This window comes from Hyperolius riggenbachi, chromosome 6, assembly GCF_040937935.1.
Source record: "Hyperolius riggenbachi isolate aHypRig1 chromosome 6, aHypRig1.pri, whole genome shotgun sequence".
NCBI classification, from domain to species: Eukaryota; Metazoa; Chordata; class Amphibia; order Anura; family Hyperoliidae; genus Hyperolius; species Hyperolius riggenbachi.
The window spans coordinates 195364845-195385074 of record NC_090651.1 but is presented as its reverse complement, the minus strand read 5'-3'; the positions used below and the strand labels follow the sequence as shown (position 1 = coordinate 195385074).

Below are 20230 nucleotides of genomic sequence, written 5' to 3'. Positions count from 1 at the left end.
CTGCATCTGTGGGACTGCACACTGTATTATACCAGTCACTGCATACTTTTCACTGCATCTTTGTGATGGCACATTGTATTATACCAATAAAAATTAAAATACAGCAGCGCATCCACTTATTCCATTCAGTGTTGTTGCCTATTCAGAAACCTATATGAGAGAGAAAAACATATGCACATAGCGCATGATCCTTGATGCACGAGTACACCCTGTGTAGTCAATAACACACTGTGCAAGGGATTTCTGTCACCACATGCAGGTTGGGGGTCACACTCCCCCCTTTGTTTCCCTGCTCACCAAAAATAGACTTGAACACAGGCACATCAACAATCACCGACGGCTTGCTCTACAAAATATAAAAACATCCGCCTGCACATAGCGTAAAAAACTTTCTTTAATACAATTAAAAGCCCTCATACATATATGCGTACCAGAGGTTAAAAGTAATAAGGCATGTCTTATACATCAGCATACCGCTCTCCAGGCCTCCTCCCTGCTACGCTGGCTGCTTCCGTCTGTAAGTGTCCTCTCAAGCGTGCGTGTTCAGAAGCTCCGCCCTACGCGTTTCGTCACTCAATAGGCGTGACTCATCAGGGGCTCTGAACACACCGCACGCTACGGAGTTTAAGTATACACAGAGTGCCCGCCCATGCCGCCTCCCACCACGCTACAAGCCCGACTAGGGTGTACGTCATTGGCTCAGCCTGCGGTGAGGGCGGAAACCTGTTGGGCACGTTCAAACACAATATTACGGAAACCACTCTCCCTATACCTATTCATAGGCAGCAATACGGAAAACCCCATAACCCCATATACATCTACCCATACGGAAATGGAGTTTCCTCCTAACTAGTACAAGCTGTGTTCCGGAAAAATAGTAAGCTGCATTACGAAAAGCTCTCTCCCCACATCCCAAGCAGCAAGACGGAAAGTGTTATGCATTAAACATTTCCCCATACACATACAGTTTTCCTTGAATTCCCCGTCATCTGCAAACACTCACTCACCAATAGTAAACAAATTACATAACATAATACAGAAAGCATTATACATTATACATTTCCCCATATACATACAATTTTCCTCGACTTCCCCGTCATCTGCAAACACTTACTCACCAATAGTGAACAACTTCCATAGCGTAGTAGAGATGAGCAAGTGTTAAATAGCAAGTAAGTTACATAGGGGACAGAGAGTCTACTCTCAGATATGGCTAGATTCTTGATCAGCCCTCCCCCCCCCCCCCCCATACACACACATATCGTCCAATATAACCCAAATTCTTTCAATGAATTGCACCAAGTCCATGTATTCTTTCAGTTATTGCCCCAAGTCCGCATATGAAGGACTGACATAAAAGATACAAAATTATTTTATAAAAGATTAAAAAATAAGAAAAGTTTAGAAATCTCTATAGAGACCTCCTATATGGAGTATAAAGACAAGTACAATGCACACACCTCCGGCATAGAAGCACCCTTTTGCGAAACCTACACCTCTAGTCATTAGAAATAAAGCAGTTGATATCTACCTCAATATTGAGGCCATTCGGTGTAAGCGACCCCAACTTGTGGATCCACCTTGTTTCTAACTTGGATAACTCTCTAAGTCGGTTACATCCCCTCCAGCTTGGGGCCAGCTTCTCCAACACACAAAATTTCAGTCCTTCAGGGTTACATTGATGTTTATTCCTGAAGTGGACAGAGATGCTATGGTCTTCATGGCCCTTTCTAATTTTGTATATGTGCTCGCCTATCCGAGTTTTTAGGTCTCTCATGGTCCTGCCCACATATTGGGCCCCACAGCTACACCACAGTGCGTATACTACATACGTTGAGGTACATGTGACAAACGTCTTTATCTTAAAAGTTTTATTATTATGATAGGATGTGATAGACCTGATGGTCTCTCTCCTATTCGTTAAGCAGCACCCCTGGCATCCTCCGCATGGGTAAAAGCCAGGCTGCTGCCAATTGCTAACCCCACGACCCGTAGGCGGGTCCACACAGCTAGGCACAAGAGCGTCTCGAAGGTTCGGTGCTCTTCGATATACAAAGTTAGGTTTGCTAGGAAGTGCTCTTGATAGAGCCGGGTCACTAATTAGGACTGGCCAGTACTTTTTGAAAATTTTCTCAACCGACCTGTATTGCAGGCTATAATTGCTGATAAATGTCATTTCATTTTGCGTGCAGTGGTCTCTACGTTTTTCCACCAATAGTTGTTTTCTATCCATATCCCTCACGCCTTGTATTATAGAATCCAATTGGGCCTCATGATACCCCTTTTTTAAAAAGCGGGTCATAAGGACCCTGGATTGTTCATCAAAATCGATTAGATTTCGGCAATTCCTGCGTAGTCTCACCATCTGGCCTTTGGGCACCCCCCTCAGCCACTGTGGATGATGGCAGCTTTCAGTAGGGATGAATCCGTTCCTGTCCGTCTGTTTAAAATAGCATTTAGTTTTTAACTCGCCTTCCTCCAAAGTGATGCTTAAATCCAAGAAATGTATGCATTGCTTGTCACACTCCAAGGTTAGCTTAATATTCGGCCACATAGTATTGAGGTTCTCAAAGAACTCCTTGAGGGCCTCCTCAGACCCCCTCCAAAAAACCATCAGGTCGTCTATGTAACGGCCCCATGCAATTATATTGGGGGCGCCCCTCTCTATGGCCAACTCCTCCCACCTCCCCATATAGAGGTTAGCCAGAGATGGAGCGAAGGACGCCCCCATAGCGCATCCAAACCTCTGTAGATAATACTCCCCCTTATACCAAAAATAATTTCTAGTCAGCGCAAACCTCAAGAGGTCCACCAAGAACTCCACTTGATGTGCATTAAGGTTATCATCCTCCTCCATATAAAATTGTACTGCTTGTATCCCCTCCTCGTGTGGAATATTTGTATAGAGGGAGCTTACGTCTGCCGTTCCCATCACCATTCCCTCTTCCACCGTAACCCCTTCAAGCACCCTCAATGTATGTCCTGCGTCCTTGAGAACCCTTGGAAGTTTTGCCACCAAGGGTTGTAAAAAAGTGTCAAGGTATTCCCCCAGTCTGTGGGTGACTGACCCTATCCCACTAACAATTGGGCGCCCAGGTGGATCGGTCAGACTTTTGTGAATTTTGGGGGTCTGGTAAATTACTGGTACTCGGGGGGCCGATGGAACCAGATAGGCAAACTCTTTATCACTCAGTAGGCCCTCATCCAGGCCTCCTCTCAATAATTCAATAAGATCCTGTTTGTATTTAGCCGTCTGTATTATACCAGTCAGTGCATACCTTTCCCTGCATCTCTGTGACTGCACATTGTATTGTACCAGTCAGAGTATACCTTTCACTGCATCTGTGTGACTGCACACTGTATTATACCAGCCACTGCATACCTTTCCCTGCATCCCCCCAATATGGACAAAACAAGAGGCAGAGGAAGGCCACCTGGCAAGTCTGTTCGAGGTTGTGCTGGCGTGATTTTGTGCGAACCGACCGAAGTACAGTGTTCAGAAGGCACGTACCATCAACCCCCAAGATTGTCAGGACGTAGTTGACTATTTAACACAGAACACATCATCTTCCTCAGCTTCCTCATGGAACTGTGACACAGGGCCGTGAAGAGGATCCTCAAGGGGGTGCTGCTCAAATTTGAAAAAGGGGCCCTAATCGATCAATCATGCTAAATTGTGTATGTAATATCCCCTCTTCAGAAAGCATTAGGCAGTCTTAACCCCCAGCCCCCCCCCCCCCCACACACACACACAACTTTATAGCAGTATCAGGCAAACTTTGTGTCTCCTTCCAACCAACTCTTTTGGCGCCACCAACCTCAAATCAGCAGTCATAGGTGCCCACTATTAGAGTGGGCACTGGGGAGCCTGATGTATGCACGGACTCACCTTCATTATTCATCTTTGGACAGAATCACCTTTCATTACTGGGGCCTCTGTCCCTCTAGATCAGCACCCAAGCTTCTTTTCAGGCAAAGAAGAAATAGTTGCCAATATGCAGTGGTTGCTAAGCATTAGTAGATGCAAAAGTGCAAAAAGTGCCAAGGTGCAGTGGGTGCCCAGATGCAGTGGGTGGTATGATGCAAAGGTCCACTTTGTGCTAAGTTGCAAGGGGTGCTGAGATGCCAAAGTACAGTCTGTGTAAATCTGCAGTGGGTACCAAGGTCCAGTTTATATTGGGTGTTTATTTGCAGTGGGTGCTAAGTAGTATTGGGTGATGAATGAGTAGCAGATGGTAATAAACAATAGTGGGTGCCATGTGAGTGCTAATTGGTACAGGAAGCCATGTGAGTGCTGGGTACAGGACAAGAGTGGGTACTGGGTGAATGTAGGTGCAGTGGGCAGGACATGAGTAAGTAGGAGGTGCCATGTGTGGTCTGGATGTGTGCCATGGGAGAGTGCTGAGTCTCATATGTGTTCGGACCAAGGGTGAGTACTGGGTACTAGTTGAGTGCTAGCCATGGACGGGTACTAGGTGCATATAATGGCTTTGAAACTTGGTGTTGTGTGACTACTGTGCCATGTGGGTGTTGATTATGGGGGTTATAGGGTGTCATGTGGTGCAAATACTGAGTGCCAAGTGGGTACTGGAAGTGAGTACATGGTGACATATGGGTGATGGGTGCTGGCTGGTGGGGTATTTATTGTTATGTGGGTGCTAAATGCAGATGCTGGGTGCCAAGCAGCATGTAGGTGTTGATTGCAGGTACTCAGTCCCTTGTGAGTTCTGGGTGCAAGTACTAAATGTCATATGTGAGTGCTTGGTGTTTGTGCTGGGCATTAAGTAGAGGCTTAGTGAAACTGGAACTACTGCAGATGAAACATGTGGGTGTTGGGTGCAGGTACTGGGTATCACATAGGTGTGAATACTTGGTGTCATGCCTGCACTGGGTGCTAGCTATGGGTGGGCATTGTGTGTCATGTGGATTCTGAGTGCAGGTACTTTGGGTGCTAGTACTGGTTATGTGAGTGCAGATAGTGGGTGCCATGTGGAGGTTGTGTGCAGGTGTGAGCAGAGAGTGCCATGTCAGGGCTGGGTGCAAGTACTGTGCCATGTGAGTACTGGGTGCCAGCTATTGGGTGAAGGGGTGCTGGTACTGGGTGTCATGTGGCTATTTGATGCAAGTACTAAGTGCCATATGGAGGATGAATGTGAGTATTGGGTGCAGGGTGCTTGGTGCAAGTACTGGGTGCTTTCTATGGTGGCGGTTACTGGTTGCGTGTAATGTGGGTGCTGAATATTGGTGGGATTGCTGTGGTTGCATGGAATGGGAGGTCACTGTGGGTACTGCTATGAATGGCATATTTGCTGCTAGGGGAGGTAGAGGTCAGTGTGGTTGCTGGGGGAGGTAGAGGTCAGTGTGGGTGCTGGGGGAAGGGTAGGTCACTCTGGGTGCTGGGGGAAGAAGTAATAGTAGGCACAGTGGAAGGTAGAGGTCAGTATGGGTGCTGGAGGAAAGGGAGGTCACTGTGGGTCCTTTGGGGGAGGTCACTGTGGGTCTTGGGGGAGGTAGAGGTCATTGTGGGTGCTGGAGGAAGGGGAGGTCATTGTGGGTGCGGCTATGAATGGCATAGTTGCTGCTAGGGGAGGCAGAGGTCAGTGTGGTTGCTGGAGGAGGTAGAGGTCAGTGTGGGTGCTGGGAGAATGGTAGGTCACTGTGGGTGCTGTGGAAGGAAGAGGTCAGTATGGGTGCTGGAGGAAGGGGAGGTGACTGTGGGTGCTGGGAGAGGTAAGTGTAGTTACTGGAGGAGGGAGTAGTCATGGATGCTGTGTGTTGGGAGAGGTCACTGTGGGCACTGGTGATGAGAGAGGTCACTGTAGGTGCTGCTTTTGGGATGGGAGGTCCCTGTGGGGGCTGCAGGGGACAGGAGGATAGCCACTGGGGGAGGGACAGATCACTGTGGGTGCTGGTGGAGGGAAAGCTCACTGTGGGTGCTGGTGTAGGCAGGATCACTACTAGAGCTGGGGAGGGAGAGGTGATTGTGGGTGCCAGGTGAAAGTAGAGGTCCTTGTGGGTGCTGGGGGAGGAAGAAGCCACTGTGGGTGCTAGGTGGAGGGAGAGGTCACTGTGGGTGCTGGGGGAGGCAGAGGTAACCAAGGGTGCTAGGTGGAGGGAGAGGTCACTGTGGGTGCTGGGGGAGGGAGAGGTCAGTATGGGTCCTAGGTGGAAGGCGAGGTCACTGTGGGTGCTAGGTGGATGGAGAGGTCTCTGTGGGTGCTGGGGGAAGTACAGGTCACTGTGATTGCTAGGTGTAGGGAGAGGTCACTGTGGGTGCTAGGTGGAGGGAGAGGTCACTGTGGATGCTAGGTGAAGGGAAAGGTCACTGTGGGTGCTGGGAGAGGTAGAGGTCAGTATGGGTATTAGGGGGAGGGAGAGGTCAGTATGTCACACTAGGATTCCTGTCCGGGACTCTTCACTTGAAAGTGTTCCGGCAGGGTGGAGCTTCCATGGGTGGGTGGGTCTTATCGTGGTAAGGGTGGGGCTTATTTTGTGTGGCCAGAGGGGCCTTTTTTGAAGATTTTAAAAAGGGGGGTGCCTGGGCACCCAGAGCACCCCCCTCTGCACGTGCCTTCCGTGACATATCTTCCTCCTCCTGCTCTGATTCTGGCACCCCACTTAACACTAAGCCGGCAGCCACCACTGCTACTACTAGCACCTCATCCGCTCCATTGAGAGTTTGCAGGAGTTATTTGGTGGGGAATTAACTGATTCACAGCCATTATTGTTACAAGATGAAGGCGCTAAGCATGTTACACCACCTTATATGTCTGAGTTAGGCGTGAGAATGATGAAGTACCTGTTGTTAGTGCAGTTTTGGAGGTGTCTGATACAAGTAAAGCTGTGGAGGATGATTATGATGATGATAATGATCCTATCAATCCACACAATTCCCATAAGGAACTCAACCCTCAGCGGATGCTTATCCAACGAAGAACATTTATTCAAGTGTTACATGAGTATACACAGCATAATACTTCCAGCACAACGTTTCGGGCGAAGTGCCCTTTATCAAGTGCTCGAAGTTTCACATAGAAATAACACATTTATAACATCATTACACCTGACCACACCTTGCATAAGGGGGCGGGAACAATACCTATTGCATTTTAACCCTATGAACAGCTAGCTCTATAAAAAACACCTGAGACTAAAATCCTCGTTTAAGCCCCCTGGCGACTGCGTCCCCAGCCTATCCATCCACCAGGCCTCCCTCCTCAAAAGTTCCCTAATATGGTCACCACCCTCATATCTCGGGACCACCTCCAAAACCTGCCAGCGCAATTGACTCACATTGTGGCCCAACTCAGAAAAATGTCTGGCTAATGGTGGATCCTTTCTAGAATCCTCTTGCTCACCACCTGTGGCCTTTTTAGGTTTTTTGATGTTACTTTTGTGTTCGTTTAATCGGGTCTTTATGTCCCTTGTGGTCTGTCCCACATAGGCCAGACCACAGGGACATTTAATGAAATACACCACCCCCTTTGTATCACAGGTGGCATAATCTCTAAGTAATATACCCTCACCTGACCGAGGGTGATGAACCTTGGGCCCTTTAATGATGTTATTGCAATGTTGGCAATGTAAGCAGGGGAATGTACCCTTTTTAGGGGTACCCAGGAACATTTGTTTTGCCCCCCCGGGTCTTCCAATGTCAGCTCTGACAAGATGATCCCTTAGGGACTTGCCCTTCCTGTAAAAAAATCTGGGGGTGGCCCTACAGACTGACAGTAACTGGGGATCCGCAGCTACCATGGGCCAAAATTTAACTATCTTATCCTTTAAAATGGCGGATTCACGGCAAAAAGTGGTGATGAAGTTCAACTCTCCCCTCTCACCATCACTTATCTTTTCCGTGTAGATTCCCAAGGTTCATCACCCTCGGTCAGGTGAGGGTATATTACTTAGAGATTATGCCACCTGTGATACAAAGGGGGTGGTGTATTTCATTAAATGTCCCTGTGGTCTGGCCTATGTGGGACAGACCACAAGGGACATAAAGACCCGATTAAACGAACACAAAAGTAACATCAAAAAACCTAAAAAGGCCACAGGTGGTGAGCAAGAGGATTCTAGAAAGGATCCACCATTAGCCAGACATTTTTCTGAGTTGGGCCACAATGTGAGTCAATTGCGCTGGCAGGTTTTGGAGGTGGTCCCGTGATATGAGGGTGGTGACCATATTAGGGAACTTTTGAGGAGGGAGGCCTGGTGGATGGATAGGCTGGGGACGCAGTCGCCAGGGGGCTTAAACGAGGATTTTAGTCTCAGGTGTTTTTTATAGAGCTAGCTGTTCATAGGGTTAAAATGCAATAGGTATTGTTCCCGCCCCCTTATGCAAGGTGTGGTCAGGTGTAATGATGTTATAAATGTGTTATTTCTATGTGAAACTTCGAGCACTTGATAAAGGGCACTTCGCCCGAAATGTTGTGCTGGAAGTATTATGCTGTGTATACTCATGTAACACTTGAATAAATGTTCTTCGTTGGATAAGCATCCGCTGAGGGTTGAGTTCCTTATGGGAATTGTGTGGATTGATTGGATCATTTGGAGGATTGGTGACCCTTCCAGCCATAGGAACTCCCCACAACATTTACCATTGCCTGAAGCCCGCAGACACCCCTGTGCATACTGATGATGATGATCCTGCCATGGATGTCATGTGGGATCCCAATAGACAAGATGAACAGGGGACAGTTCAGAGGGGGAGTCAAAGAGGAGTAGGAGGAGACAAGGTGCTGTGCTGAAAGAAGCAGGGGGAGCCCGTCATCAGAAACAGCTCGTGGCATGTATAGCCACCTATGGACAGCCAGCCAACATGCCCTTCAAGGTTCGCTGCTGCCGCCACCACCAAAATGCCATCATCCCAGGGCTCAGTGGTGTGGACATTTTTTTGTGTCTGCCTCAGATGACAGCGATGCCATCTGTACTCTCTGCCACCAAAAATTGAGTCGTGGAAAGACCAAGACCCACGTAGGGACAACTGCCTTACGGAGGCACATGATGAAAAAGCACAAACAGCAATGGTATGACCACCTGAGGAAACGCAGCACACAATCGCAAAAGCCACCCTCCACCTCCTCTTCCTCCTTCAGTTGCAGCACCTTCAGCCGCTTTATCCCTTGCACCTTCACAGCCACCCTCCTCCACTCCGCCTCTCACCATGACCGGTTCCTGCTCCTCTGCCCACAGCAGTTAGGTGTCTGTTAAGGAAATCTTTGAGCGGAAGAAGCCAATGTCTGCCAGTCACCCCCTTGCCCGGCATCTGACCGCTGGCTTGGCTGAACTGTAAGCTCGCCAGCTGTTACCAAACCAGCTGGTAGACTCTGAGGCCTTCCGAAAAATTTGTGGCGATTGGGACACCTCAATGGAAGATACCAGGCCGCAATTATTTTTCTAAAAAGGCAATACCCAAACTTTACTGTGAAGTTGAAAGGCAAGTGGTGTCATCTCTGGCACACAGTATTGGGTCAAGGGTCCATCTGACCACGGATACCTGGTCTGCAAAGCACAGTCAGGGCAGGTACATTACTTATACAATACATTGGGCCAACCTGGTGACCACTGGCAAGCAGGGAGTACGCGGCTGTGCAGCGGACCTAGTTGTGACACCTTCACGGCTTGCAGGCAGGCCTGCTGCCACCTCCTCTCCTTCTCCTCTACTTCTCCTCCTGCTACATCCTCTTTGTTGTCGTCCTCTTCGGCTGAGTGGCAGTGCTACTCTACTGGTGCGGCAATCTCCTCTCCAACTACACACCCCCAGCTCCTCAGGGCCTATGCTGCATGCCAGGTACAACAGCGTCACGCCATCTTGGACATGTCTTGCCTCAAAGCCGAGAGTCACACTGGAGCAGCTCTCCTAGCTGCGCTGAACATGTAGGTGAATCAGTGGCTGACCCCGCACCAACTGGAGATCGGCAACGTGGTGTGTGACAACTGCAGCAATCTCATTTCGGCTTTGAGTTTGGGAAAGTTGACACATGTACCCTGCATGGCACATGTGCTGAATCTTATAATCCAAAGATTTGTGTGTAAGTACCCAGGCTTACAGGAGGTCCTGAAGCAGTCCAGGAGGGTATGTGTGCATTTCAGGCATTCCTGCACGGCCATTGTGCACTTGGCCGATATTCAGCAGAGAAACAACTTTCCGGTGAGGTGCTTGATTTGCTATAGCCCGACTTGCTGGAACTAGGGGGCTCCTGTCACTGCCTGAACTGGGGGACTCCTGTCACTACCTGAACTGGGGGGCTCCTGTCACTACCTGAACTGGGGGGCTCCTGTCACTACCTAAACTGGGGGACTCCTGGCGCTACCTTAACTAGGGGGCACCTGTCCCTACCTAAACTATCCAGGCCAGCCAGCCTGTTTATACAGGAAGTAGCGTCAGAAGATAGAGAGAGGAACATCCGTGGAGCGCACAGAAGGTATGTATCTGCCACTGCCCGCCGCTTGCATACGCACTATTTATTGCTGGAGGGGAGCACAGAGGGGAGAGCTCGAGGTGAGGGGGGGCCTGTCTCCCCTCCCCACCGGCGTGCCACCAAGCTCTCCCCTCATTCTGCGACCCCTCCAGCCCCCAAAAATGGCCCTGAGTGGGCCTGGGGGGAAGGGGGGCACGCTGGCTGTCAAGGTAAGGGGGCACCTGTCACTACCTAACTGGGGGTCCCTGTCACTCACTACCTAACCTGGGGGTCCCTGTCACTACCTAACTGGGGGTCCCTGTCACTCACTACCTAACCTGGGGGTCCCTATCACTCACTACCTAACCTGGGGGGCTCCTGTCACTTCCTAACCTGGGGGCGCCTGTCACTACCTAACCTGGGGGTCCTTGTCACTCACTACCTAACCTGGGGGTCCCTGTCACTCACTACCTAACCTGGGGGTCCCTGCCACTACCTAACTGGGGGTCCCTGTCACTCACTACATAACCTGGGGGTCCCTGTCACTCACTAACTAACCTAGGGGTCCCTGTCACTCACTACCTAACCTGGGGGGCTCCTGTCACTTCCTAACCTAGGGGGCGCCTGTCACTCACTACCTAACCTGCGGGGTGCCTGTCACTCACTACCTAACCTGGGGGTCCCTGTCACTCACTACTTAACCTGGGGGTCCCTGTCACTAACTACCTAACCTGGGGGTCCCTGTCACTCACTACCTAAACTGTGGGGCTCCTGTCACTACCTAACCTGGGGTCACCTGTCACTACCTAACTGGGGGTCGCCTGTCACTACCTAACTGGGGGTCCCTGTCACTACCTAACTTGGGGGCCGCCTGCCACTCACTACCTAGCCTGGGGTCACCTGTGACTACCTAACCTGGGGGTCCCTGTCACTCACTACCTAACCTGGGGGTCCCTGTCACTCACTACCTAAACTGGGGGCTCCTGTCACTACATACACTGGGGGGTCCCTGTCACTACCTGAACTGGGGGGCACCTGTCACTACTTACACTGGGGGGCTCCTGTCACTGCCTGAACTGGGGGGCTCCTGTCACTGCCTAAACTGGGGGGATCCTGTCACAGACTGAACTGGGGGGCTCCTGTCACTACCTAAACTGGGGGACTCCTGGCGCTACCTTAACTAGGGGGCACCTGTCACTACCTAAACTATCCAGGCCAGCCAGCCCAGCATCACCACCAGCCAACCAGCCCAGAATCACTGTCAAAAAGGCCACAGCATCACCACCAGTCAGGCCAGCACTTACTTCAACCAGCCAAGCACAGCCCAGCATCACTGCCAGCCAGCCCGGCCACAGCATCACCGCCAGCCAACCTAGCCACAGCATCACCACCTACCCAGCCACAGCATCGGCAACAGCATCACCGCCAGCCAACCCGGCCACAGCATCACCGCCAGCCAGGCCACAGCATCACTGCCAGGCCTTTCAGCCCACACATCATCCCCAATCCAGCCCAAAACAGTATTGCCAGGCACAGCAACAAGTACAGGAGAATTCAGAAGCCAGGTGAGAGGTGTCTACCATATTAAGGGGGCATTCTACCTATTTATGTGAAATGCTGTCTATTTATGTGCCTCATGACTGCTGAATTTGTCTTGTTGGGAGCCTCATGATTGCTGAATTTGTCTTGTTGGGGGTCTCATGATTTGTTGGGGGCCTCATGATTGCTGAATTTGTCTTGTTGGGGGCCTCACGATTGCTGAATTTGTCATGTTGGGGGCCTCATGAGTGCTGAATTTGTCTTGATAGGGGCCTCATGATTGGTGAACTTGTCTTGTTGGGGGTCACATGATTGCTAACTGCGAGACTATGGGAAAAGCTGAATCATCATCAGGGGAGGACTGGGGCCTTCTGGCCTGGAGGGAAAACACAAACTAGAGGCCCGTTTTCACGGCACCCCAGCCCAAATGATGTCACACTTGCGCCCCACGTGCTATATGCCGACGGTCACGTGGGGCGCCAATGCAGAAATACAGCAAGGACACTTGAGGGACAGCGTGACAGGTAAAATATAATGCACAGGCATCGGGGGGCACATAATATATTTTGAGCCACAGTGGCCCGAGTTTCCGTCACATTCATCATTCGTGATTGCAGCACTTGATCGACCACATCGACCTGAGATTTCCCAGCATCTCAGATCAATACATTCAACTAATTTCCACCTGAAATCAGTCAAATCCTTGATTGGGCATGCTTGTGGCAGCACAGGTTTTCATCTGATTCAATAATAATCGAAAAGATTGGTGGATCGGCCAGCCCTAAATCATTAAATGAGAGGCAGCCTGGGGGGAAATCTCCCCCCTTCCCCCCTGGCCAGTCCTCCCCTGATCATCATCATATGAGACAATAGCATGAAACCTACCTTTTTAGCTTTTTAAAACAGAAAATGAAACTGGGAAGTTCTAAAAAAAAATTAATATATTTTTCAGGAGTAGGATGGATGAAATTGTTTATCTTCACAGTTTATTTTCAACTTGGATTTTCCATAATGTTCATGTATGAGTTAAAACATTTGTACAGTATTTAGTTTTGCCACAAGGGGGCCGAGTGATTTCTAGTTATGCCCTTGACTACTACCTAAACTGGGGACACCTATAGACCTGGCTACTTATACTGTACTTAGAGGGGTGTGGGAATGTTGGGGTGGAGGGTCCTGGAGGAATGATTAGGTGGGAGGTCCAAGGTCCGTGGGGTTGGAAGGTCGTGGGGGGTGCATACATTTTTTTTGCTATGGGGCCCAGTCATTTCTAGCTACGCCCCTGACTTTAAATGTTAAATTGTTCTGCCTGCTGCTATCCTCTAGGTCGGCAGATTTCAGTTTCAGCCATGCGATATCTGATGTGTGACTCTCAGTGACTTCCACTGTATTGTTTTTGCTCCCTTATGAGATGTGTGATTTTGTGCTCTGAGCTGTTCACTCTTTCCCCTGAGGCATCAATCTTTTGATGAAGGTTTTTAATGGGAAAGGATAATTCAGACAACGAGCTTTTAAAAGTCAGTAAGATGATTTTAGTATACGTATGAGATACTGCCTGGTCTGAAGCAGGGAAAGCTTTAATAGGGTATGGCGCTTTACAGTGTCTACCACCTACAGATGCATGGGACATTTGGTCTACTGTATCTCCATCCCTCTCTTGCCTGGGTCGGGATTTCATGGGGCTTTGAAAAGGTGAGGCTGAGTCTGGGGAAGAAAGGGAGCCTTCCCGACTGTTATGAACAGCATCCCTATCTGGTTCTGCTGAATGCAGAGCAGGCATCCGTGGCTCAGTGCGGCCTTGGATCCTAGCTCTGGGCCACAAGTGCAAAATAATCAATCAGTTTTTGAGGCCGAGCAGCATCTTTCTTCCTGTTCTTAGAGGGATCCAGCCCTGGAGCCATGTCCTCTACCTAAGAGGGGTTAGCGATCCCCTTAGGCCGCAGTAGGAGCTCCACTACCAGGCTCCTGTTCTTCCCTCTGTACCTCCCTCCCTGGCCTTTTCTTTATCAGATCTTAAAACAAAAAAATAAATCTGTGGGCAGGGCTACATGCCAGAACCAGGTCAATATTGTGTTTCAGTGAATCTTATTATACAGACGACATGTTGGGGCATTCACTTTGGTAATGACAGGCCAGCATAGCCAACGGGGTAGAGTGTCAGCTTCCTGGCGAGGATCTTTTGTTTTTTTAAATCTTAAAATAGCTTTAAGACTTCTAAGCTTTGGCAGTGATGAAATGCCATTTATGTTACATACTTTCAATCAACTAGTTGGGGTCGAGGAGTCGGAGTTGGTGGAATCTTATACTATGGAGTTGGAAGATTTGTGTACCGAGTCTACAGCCCTGAATTACTCTGAGCCAATTCTGTCCACCGATCAAATACCGTATTTTTCGGACCATAAGACTCACTTTTTCTTCTCCAGAAGTGGGGGGGGGGGGGGGGGGGAGTCAGTGCGTCTTATGGTCCGAATGTATGCCCCAATGACCCACTTTTCCTCCGCCGTTAAACTGCAGAAGCCATTACCCCTACAAATGTGCTATTTCCTGACCTGGGAATCCCAGAGACCAGCAGATAACCCCCTCTCCCGCTGCAGTGCAAGATGCTGATGTCCGTGGGCTTCCGGAAAGATTGCTGCAGCGGCAAGAGATTGAGTGTTGCTTGTTCCCTGCACACTCCGGGTGTCGCTCCCGGTCCTCTCCTGCCCGGTGTTTTCCTCCATTGGCCCCCGGCAAACATCGCTCCCGCTGCAAGAGATCGAGTGCTGACTTTCCCCCGCACACTCCGGATGCCGCTCCAAGCCAGCTCCTGCTCTCTCATAGCTGTAAATTCCCCCGCGCGCTGCAATACGAATCCTCCGCCGGCTTCCTTCTTCCTGGTCAATGCGCCCCCTCACTGTGTGACCTGACGGCGCACACGCACGCCATCAGGTCACACAGTGAGGGGGCACAGTGACCAGGAAGAAGGAAGCCGGCGGAGGATTTGTATTGCAGCGCGGGGGAATTTACAGCTATGAGAGAGCAGGAGATGGCTTGGAGCGGCGCCCGGTGTGTGCGGGGGAATGGCAGCACTCGATCTCTTGCAGCGGGAGCAATTTTTACCGAGGGCCAATGGAGGAAATCACCGGGCAGGAGAGGACCGGGAGCGACACCCAGAGTGTGCGGGGGACAGGCAGCACTCAATCTCTTGCCGCTGCAGTGATCTTTCCGGAAGCCCACGGACATCAGCATCTTGCACTGCACCGGGAGAGGGGGTTATCCACTGGTCTCTGGGATTCCTAGGTCACGAAACAGCCGTGCTTGAAGTCCAGAGGCAGCAGAGTGCTTCGGATCATGCCATGTGGACAAGACCCCCGCCTGGACAGGTAATGGCTGCAGTACAAGGTTGTGCAATGCTTTCCTTGGTCTGATATTCAGCTATGCTATGTGTCTTGCTTTCTTTGGAAGCGAATTCTTGTGTTTATGCACTTATTTTACTAACTACCGTATAGATAGCATAGGTTAGCGTAGCTGGTGGATGAGCAGCAGGTTTAGTGTAGTTAGTGTTGTCAATGGGACAGCATAGGTTATAATAGGGTATTTAATGTAGCTGCAGGGGCTAGTGTGGCTTAGCTAGAGAAAGCTTAGCTGGCTGGAAAGGTCCACAAGATGCCCCTGGACCATGGACACACCAAGGTTTAGTTTATATTTTTCTTCCTTGATTTTTGTCCTCTAAACCTAGGTGCGTCTTATGGTCCGAAAAATACGGTAACTGCATGCAAAGAAGAAAAAAAAAAAGACAAAAAAGAAAAACAGCGCATCAGCAGGTAGCCTCTAATTGGGTGCCAACAGAGATGAGCTGAGCCCCCCAGAGACAACAAATGCACCTTGAATCCAAAAACCGAAGCTCTGCATATGCACTAGATGCAAAACTATTAAATGGGAGCGACTGGCAATAGAATAAACATACAGGTTTTTTTTTTTTATATAGTGGAGAAAGACAGTGCTGCTTAAGATGAATTGCATCAAAATGACTAGCTGCATAAGTGTTCAAAGCCACTAATAGACAACATGCACACCCAGTATTCAATTCAGATGCATCAAATTACCATTAGAGGACGTTGGTTTACATGCTATTATGGAAAACAACGTCCTCTATTGGTAATTTGGTGCATCTGAATTGAATGCAGGGTATGCATTTTGTCTGTTAGTAGGCTCTGCACACTTATGCAGCTAGTCATTTGGTGCAGTTCACCACTATATAAAAAACAACTGCATGCGTTCAATACTGGGAGATTCCCACGACAGGTTAAACTCCAGACATTTGCAGGACAGCAATGTGTATGCTCGGTGTGGCAGCTGCGGAATGCACAGGCAGATTTTGCTCAGACCAATTATTGCCTTGATAAAGAGATCCTTGAGATCTCGAAACATCAGCTTCATGGTGAAATTCTAAAATAATTACTGTAGTGCAAGTGCATCCATTATTTCTTTCTTCAAAGAGTATCATATACCACTGTGACATAACCAAAACTTGGATTCATTTTGAATGTTAAATATTCTGTATAAATCCTGCAATAAAGCCTGTCAGATACAAATGCACAGACAGTGAAAGTGGGTGCCTATTCTAAAGGAGATGGCAAGGGATGGGTGGTGTGGATAATTACTAGGAGACAGCTACAGGTGCTACAAAGATTGGAGTGTCAATGGCAGGGTTTGCAGCCATAGAAGCATATGGATGGACCTGTAAGTGGGAATAGGTACTCTTTGAACAGTGGCACCAGAGAGTAAGAGGCTCAGACACTCATAGTCACCAGGCTACCATTCATAATGGGAAATATTACCATGAATTTGAGTGTTACAGTGGATTTGGATTATCTGTTTTATATTTACTCAGTATGAAAAAATGTAACATGGAGCAAGTTTGTTTTCTTACTAGAAATAGTGAGAGACGCATTCTTGCTAATTGCCATGCCCAGGGCATTCTTTGCAACACAGATGTATAGTCCTTCATCTGATCTTCCTTTAATTTGATAGAAGAATATTGATCCGCCATTTATCAGAGACCCATGAAATTTGGAGAAGTCCATTTTGACTCCGTTGTGATACCACTCAGTGGTGGGCTCTGGGTAGCCTTCAGCGCGGCAGTTCATAGTGATTGGCTGGTCCCGTCGTACCACTGTGTCTGAAGGATGTTGAATGATACGAGGTGCAAATTCTTCTGAAGTGGACTTCGGACCTACAAGACAGTACAATTATCTTAGAATCATACCATACATACATGGTGTATATACGACACAGCTTAGTAAAAGCAGCGTTCTAATAGTTCACTGGTAATTTAAAAATGTATTACAAATCAATTGTTGTTGCATTGCTTTAACAAATCATCATATCTGTACCTTTAATTTTTTGGGGGTTAGATTTCATTATAATTGTTTTTCTGGTTGTCCTTAGCCCCCCATGTCTAGATTTCATACACAAAAATCAGCTCTTAAAGGACTCCCGGGGTGAAAAAATAAAAACAATTTTTACTTACCTAGGGCTTCTTCCAGCCCCTAGAAGTCTTTTGGGTCCCTTGTTGCAGCTTTGGAGCTCCCTTCTGCCCTGCTGGCCACATATAAAACTCACCAACCCATTGGTAGGTCTATGCGTGCGCAGGTAGTGTGACCACCTGCACACAAATGCACCCACCTCATCAGTCGCATATTGCAACTGCACAAGTCAGAGCCGGATTAAGGCTAAATGGGGCCCTAAGCAAAGTAACTGATTTGGGCCCCCTCATCATGTCGTAATAGAATCAGAAGATGCAGCTGCACAGCAATATGCCACACACACCGGGCAGCCGAGCTACTGGTTGCTATGGGCAACAGCACGCTTTCCTCTGTGGGTGCACAATGCAGGGAATAGCAGCGGCAAAATGCAGAGTGAGAGATGAATGGCTGGGACATTTGCACTCAGGGGCTGGGGCACCTCTGTGAAGAGGGCGCCAGATATCACAGCAGCAGCACTTTCCCCCTGCATCTCCAGCCTGGCAACAGCAGAAAGCTCTGGACACCGCCAAACCGGAAGCCGTTCCCCAGACAGAATTACATAACCACTCCCACCACCGAATAACCAATTTCCTCCCAAACTAGACAGCCACCATGCAGCCTCCATCCCAGTGAATACGATAGTCCAGCAGAGAAGGCAGCCGCAGTGGGGGAGAATGACAGCACCAGATGGATCACATTCACCTATTGCGATCCAAGCAATAGAGGTCCCGTCATCCGGAGCCTATCTGTCTCCTCTAGAGTGCTGCCGCTCTGTTACTACTACTATTACTACTTCCTACTTCCTGTCTGATCTGAAAATCAGGAAGTTCAGAGCGAACGGCTGCACTGTAGAAGAGACAGATGGGTTTCAGATGACGGGATCTCTATTGCTTGGATCATGGATAGGTGAGTGAGCGTTTGCCATCTGCTGCTATCATTCTTGCTGCAGCTGTGGTTCTCTGTGGGAAGGGAGGGTGGAGTGGGCAGCGGCAGAGCGCACAGTAGCAGGAGGGGGACCTAGGAGGAGAGCCTGGCTCTGAAGACAATCAGCAGTGCACGGCATCATTTGACAAGACAAATAACATTTATATTGCGCTTTTCTCCTGGTGGACTCAAAGCGCCAGAGCTGCAGCCACTAGGACGCGCCCTATAGGCAGTAGCAGTGTTAGAGAGACTTGCCTACGGTCTCCTACTGAATAGGTGCTGGCTTACTGAACAGGCAGAGCTGAGATTCGAACCCTGGTCTCCTGTGTCAGCGGCAGAGCCCTTAAAGGGACTCCAAGCAGTGCCTGTGGATATGCCTTTAAGCATACCCACAACTAATTCATTACATCCTCACACCTACCAGCATGATGTTTGTAATTATATCCCCCTGGGTTCCTTATATTTCATTGCATTGTGCTGAATCGAGCTGCCAACTTTGGAGAAAAGTCGTCCTGTGGCCGTGATTTCGATCGCGAAAATATCGAAAACTAAAAGGCATAGAGCAGCCGTTTATATATCATTGGAAAGAGGAGAAAGAGAGCTTTAAAATGATATGCATCTTTCCATAGTTACTGCACTGCTCAGAGTCCCTTTAACCATTATACCATCCAGCCACTGCTGACAGGATGGCAAGGGCTGGTTTATGTGCTGATGGGGCCCCTTTGACTCTGAATGGGGCCCCAAGCGACTGCTTTTGTTGCCTGGTCGGTAATCCGGCCCTGCTTGGACCGCAGATACTCATGGTGTTGGGGGGGATGGGGCTGGATCTCTATGGGCATCAGAGCGCAGAAGAGTGATGGAGGGGAGTCACGTTTATATTAGAGATGTACCAGGCCTCGATGCTGGACTGTGTGGGATGTGATCAGGTCTCGAGATGGAGTTGGAGTGCTAATGGACTTCGGTTAGGATAACCTGGAGCAGGGAACCCATGTGTCTCAGTCCTGACGTCAGGGGAGCTGGTGCCAGGGGTCCAGGGGATCCACATTTACTTTTTTTGTTTTTAAAATTAATTAATTGACTCGTATTGCATGCTAAAATTAAAGTGTTGAAAATTATTCTTAGTGTTTGATAAAACATTTTTAAAGTTACTTTCCCCCTCGGTGTTTCCAGTAAACACAAATATAAATGTGCTACTACAATTAAAATATATGAACAACAACTAAGGAAACATTTGCTGAAAATGCTAGGAATGCACTATACAGGAAAAGAATCAGGAAGTAGACACAGATGATCAGCACTCAGTCTGGGCCAGGATACAAGCTACCGTAGCGTAGTTTGTATTTTTAGGGGTTTCCACCTTGTGCATATTCGATGGACACAATAGGGGGAAGTAAACACTGCAATACTAAAGGGAGTTTTGTAAACAAAGTGATGCACATTTTAACTAGCCTTCTTTTTACACTAATGTGTAGTAGTTAATACATTTCTTACCTAAAATCTGGTTAAAAAGAAGAAACCCATCACAGTGCATGCTCACTATTAAGTTGGTCACACTTCAAAGGATTCTAAACAGTCTTTAACCAGGTAAAAAGTGTAAAGGGGCCCATACACTGATTGATTTCAGCCATTGATCAGAAATCGAGTTTTTCAAATCTACTGCTCAATCGATTTGTGGCTGATTTCGATCGATTTTGATGGATTCGATCTATCTGACAGTATGGAAGATCTAGATCGATCTGCTGCTGGTAGTAAATCCCTGGCCCATAGAGTTGCATTGGATCTAATGGTCCAATAATGCATTTAGATAGATTTCCAATAGATTTAATTCTGAAATCTATTGGAAATCAGTTCCTAGTGTGT

At 48.6% G+C, this 20230-nt stretch overlaps 1 protein-coding gene across 2 annotated transcripts in view; it reads right to left on the bottom strand.

Annotated features, from left to right (window-relative positions):
* The window catches only part of ROBO4 (roundabout guidance receptor 4), a 1158575-nt gene that overhangs the window by 949217 nt on the left and 189128 nt on the right, over window positions 1-20230 (bottom strand). For both annotated transcript variants that reach the window (XM_068240264.1, XM_068240265.1), the window contains exon 2: window positions 16852-17154. In XM_068240264.1, coding sequence (XP_068096365.1) covers window positions 16852-17154 — 303 coding nt within the window. The remainder of the gene's footprint in view (window positions 1-16851; window positions 17155-20230) is intronic.